The sequence below is a fragment of the Sapajus apella genome, unplaced genomic scaffold, assembly GCF_009761245.1.
Source record: "Sapajus apella isolate SASKATOON/1434 unplaced genomic scaffold, GSC_monkey_1.0 scaffold2840, whole genome shotgun sequence".
Lineage (NCBI taxonomy): Eukaryota > Metazoa > Chordata > Mammalia > Primates > Cebidae > Sapajus > Sapajus apella.
In genome coordinates this window covers 1-4,527 of record NW_022439766.1, presented here as the reverse complement: position 1 = coordinate 4,527, position 4,527 = coordinate 1, and the positions used below count along the sequence as shown (strand labels likewise).

The window sequence follows — 4,527 nt, the reverse complement described above, 5'->3', positions numbered from 1 at the left end:
GGTGACAGAGTGAGACTCCATCTCAAAAAATAAAAGAAACAAAACAAAAAAAAAAAGGAAGGAAAGAAAAAGAAGGCAGAAAGCATTAAAGGCAACCAGAAGGAAAACAGCAGACAAGAAAGACCAGCAAAGAGGATCCAACATACACGTAAGTGGAGTCTGCAAGCGAAAAACAGAGATGTTGTTACAGAGTAAAAGCAGACACCCATAATTCAAGGAAGAGTGCTGACGTGAAGACAGCTTTAACCCCGACGCTGAGCAGACTAGCTAATTTCCAGGGAAAGTTATCAGAATGGTCGACATCAAAACATAGCAATACAAAAGGCAACTCTGGCTGGGTGCCATGGCTCATGCCTGTCATCCCAGCACTTTGTGGGAGGCCAAGACAGGTGGATCACCTGAGGTTAGGAGTTTGAGACCCGCCTGGGCAACATGGTGAAACCCTGTGTCTACTAAAAATACAAAATTGGCTGGGAGTGGTGGTGTGTGCCAATAACCCCAGCAACTGGGGAGGCTGAGGCAGGAGGATCTCTTGAACCCAGGACGTGGAGGTTGCAGTGAACTGAGGTCACACCATTGCACTCCAGCCTGGTGACAGGGTGAGACTCTGTCTCAAACAACAACAAAACAAACAAAGACAAAAGGAAACTCGGGCAGCCAGGCAAAAACTTCCGCCATTCGTGAAGGGAAATGGGGTTGGTATAGATGACTTTGACACAAGAAGACAGAGGAGCCCCTCTACAAAATCTTCGTGAAAGTCGGACCTGAGGGCTTATGCCCAGACAGAGCCTGTTCTGGCCATTCTGAGCATGAAGGGAGCTCTGGACCCCCTGCTGTCCCTGCCCCTCGGCCCTCCCTGTCTGAGCCGTCCCCTTACTCTACGTGGATGAAGTCCCGGAGGTGCTCCTCCACGCCCACCAGCTTGCAGTAGTTGATTGTGTAGGTGGCGTTCACCAGAGTGATCTTTTTCTTGTACACTTTGCCAACATCAAAGTCCTGGGGAAAGGCCGAGGCGGCAGCTTCAGAGCGGGTCAGAGGGGCCCGTGCGGTGAGCGCCAGGAGGCTTTGCCTCAGGGTAACCACTGGTGAGGGTTTGCCAGCCCAGGAGAGGTTCCCAGGGGACAGTTCCCGAGGGTTTTCCCCAGAGTCGGGGAGGCCCCTGGGGTGCACGAAGAACAGGGTGTGGGAACCTGTCTCAGGAGAGCCTCTGCCACTTGAGGCAGGATGGGCCTTGCTGGGGCCATGTGGGTGACAGTGAGAGGCAAGGCTCCAACATGGCAGCTCCAGGGTGGGCCCCTGACTCCATGGATGGGCCTGAGCTGGGGTAAAACACAGGAGCTCATGGGCCGCTCTGTCTTGCAGAGTTTGGCGGAGGCATAGAGGCACCAACCTCAGCATCACGTGTCCCCACCCTGCCCCACTACATCCTGTCCCAAGTGGCACAGGTCTTTCGGGGCCACAGCACCCCCATTGCCCAGGATTTACCCCTCGGTCTGGCGTCCAGCCCCCCATGGAGACGGGACCCTCTCCCTCCGCCTCCTCAGAGAGAAGGGCTGAGATTGGTCTGCACCTTCTGAGGAAGCCCCTGGGTTTTCCAGGGTTAACAAGCAGAAGATGCCAGGGGTGAGGCCGGGGCTCCCTCGCTGACCCGCGCTGCTGCCTAGCCCCGCCATGGGCTCACCTTGAAGTGGAGGAGCTCTGGCTTGCTGTTGAAGGGGCGTCCTTGGAACTCACGCCCCAACACCACCTGCTTCTGGACCACCCTGCTCCGCAGCCGAGCCACTGTGCGCGCCAAGATGTCCTTGTCCATCTTCGTCCCCCCTACGGGCTTTCGGTCCACGTCCTCCTTGGGCACCTGGGGTCACAGAGACAGAGGCTGGGCCTGTCAGCGGCTCCACCTGGGCAGTGCCGGCAGCAGTCCGCAGAGCAGACAGCCCAGCCCCGCCAGCCGCCACCAGCTGGGAGCTGGGAACAGCCCCCAGCCCCGGGAGTTGCTCAGGTAGGCCCCGAGGGACCAACTGACTTTCTGCTCCATTGACAAGACAGGGAGCCCTCACTTCCAGATGAGGGAAACCAAGCAAAGCAGACCCTTCCAGGTTCAGGCGGATCTGGGAAATGACGTGGAGGGGGAGCTTTCCAGATTGCTTTTTTTTTTTTTTTTAGGGGGTGTCGCTCTGCTGCCAGGCTGGAGTGCAGTGGTGCCGTCTTGGGTCCCTGCAACCCCTGCCTCCCAGGTTCAAGCGATTCTCCTGCCTCAGCCTCCTGAGTAGCTGGGACTACAGGCGTACGCCACCACGCCCGGCTAATTTTTGTATTTGCAGTAGAGACGGACGATGTTTCACCGTGTTGGCCAGGATGGTCTCGATCTCTTGACCTCATGATCTGCCTGCCTTGGCCTCCCAAAGTGCTGGGATTACAGGCGTGCGCCGCCACGCCCGGCCTCCAGGTTGTTAAATCAGGACAAGGAAGCAGTTTTCTATAGCGGGCGGCATCGGCACAAACGTCTTTTTCAAGATGAAAAGCCACTTCCCTGGCCAACACCAGCAACCAGGAGAAGCAGAACCGGCTCAGTGCTGGAAGCCTCGTGGGCTCTGCTCTGGGCCACCCCTGCTGGTGCCCGTGCCTGGCCACTGGACGGCCTCCTCCCTGGCTTCCTGGGGGTGCTGCTGGGGACCCTCCTCTTATCCTTCTTCCTTGGGGTCCTGAGTGTGGGTGGTGGCTCTGGCTGGCCTGTTGTTCGCGGCCCTGGTCAGCCCGGCATCCCCAGAACCAGCAGAGCCAGGTGGCTTTGCCCGGACAGCAGAGGTGGCCAGTGCTTACAGGAACTGGGGGGTGGGCATTGCCCCCCCACATGGGACAGGGCCACAGCCCGGGCCACGCTGCGGGGACTGACTCTCGCTCTTTCAGAGGCCGCAGGACCCTGGTGCTGGATGGGGCGTGTTTCTTACACGGGCCGTCACAGTTTGCTCACTTTTTCTAGAAAGCTGCTTCTTCTGTAGTGCGCAGGGTAGCTCAGAGATTCCCTCAGCCTGGGAGCCCCACATGCCTCCCCTCACATCGCTGTGACCCTGCTGCTGTCTGGGAGTTTGGGGTCCCTCCAGGCTCCGCGAAGGGGGAGAGGCCTGAGTGTGGAGAGGAAGGTGGGGGCGTCGACGTGCTGGGGGGCGGTGGGAGACGCAGGCACAGCCGGGAGAGGCCTCTAGCACTGGTGTGGGAGGGTCGGGCTTGGAGGTGGGGAGCCGCCAACAGAGTCCGGGGGCCCCCCCACTGCAGGCGTCTGACGGAGCAGGAGGTGGTACCTGGTGCGGCCTGTGGTCTTCGTTCCAAAGCCCAGAGATCTCAGGCTCAGCTAATGTTTCCTCCTCGGCGTTGGCCGTGGGGTCCGCCTGCATGAACTCGCTGGAGATGACGTCCACCAACCGGGAGACCCCGGGGCCTGCGGCCGCCTCGCAGTCCTGCAGTCGGGAGGGGAATGCCGTGCAGACGTACTCAGGTCAGAGAACAGGGAAGAGAAACCACGCGGCCCCCGCCGGTGCCGCAGCCCGCCCTGCTCTTCCGAGTCGTGTACTCTGCGCGGAGACAGTGGTGCACGTGGTTGGGTAACTTTTTCTGCTTGAAATGTGAGTATTTTAATACATTATGAAATATTTTTCTGCAATGCTCAGAAGAGTCTGCAGAATATTTCCTTTGGTGGAAAACGTGCTGACTCCCGGAATCCCCGGCGTCGACCTCAGGCACCCACCGTTCTCATTTTTGCTGAGATAAACCATGCCCAGGACAAGCCCCCGAGCTGACCCCGGGAGCACGGCTCGGGTGGTCTCCTGGGAATGAGTCTGGGGACTGGGCCTAGCCCGTCTGCCAGAGAAAGGAGCACTGAGCGGGGGGACCATCCTATGGAGCCACAGACAGGACGTTTGGACGGGGCCAGTGTGTTGCCGTCTGCTGACCGTGGCCTGTGCAGTGGGACTTACGGTGCCGCAGAGAATCACTGTGAGCAGCTCACAGGTGGGGGCGGGGGCAGGGGAGCCTCCTCTGGAGCAAGAAGGGGCCTCTGCTCCCGGCAGAGGACTCGGCAGGTGCAAAGGCCACGGTGTGAGACGGGCAGTGAGGGGTGGACGGGGCAGAGGCTCAGCCCGGGTACTGGGAAGCTGGGGAGCAGGACAGGATCTTCTCTGGTGCCGGGAGGGCACCGCAGAGAGCTGAGGGAGGCCGAGGCTGCTCTTTGCAGCAGGGCGTCTGTCAGGGCAGTGCCCTTGACCTTCAGGGTTTGGGGTACACAAGAGCAAAGTTGCAGCACTGGGCCAGGCTCAGGAAAGGGCCATCGTCCATCCCCATCCCACACCTTGAGGGAAAGGTAAACGAATATACATTCCGCTAACTGAAGGCAGTTGCCTGCAGCAGCAGTGGACAGGAAGCAGGCCCTGCATGTGAGTGAAGGAATGAGTGAGTGAGGGAGGGAGGGAGTGAGTGAGGGAGTGAGCGAGGGAATGAGTGAGTGAGCGAGGGAGTGAGGGAGGGAGTGAGGGA

At 59.4% G+C, this 4,527-nt stretch overlaps 1 protein-coding gene across 1 annotated transcript; it reads right to left on the bottom strand.

Moving 5' to 3' along the window:
* Nucleotides 1–854: 854 nt before the first annotated feature.
* On the bottom strand, nt 855–3,455 carry LOC116547364 (cilia- and flagella-associated protein 74-like; the record flags this gene model as incomplete). Its single annotated transcript, XM_032273339.1, has 3 exons — nt 855–996; nt 1,682–1,855; nt 3,300–3,455. Coding segments are annotated over 3 exons (453 nt in total), but the record flags the coding sequence as incomplete, so codon positions are not given.
* Between the last annotated feature and the right edge of the window lie 1,072 nt (nt 3,456–4,527).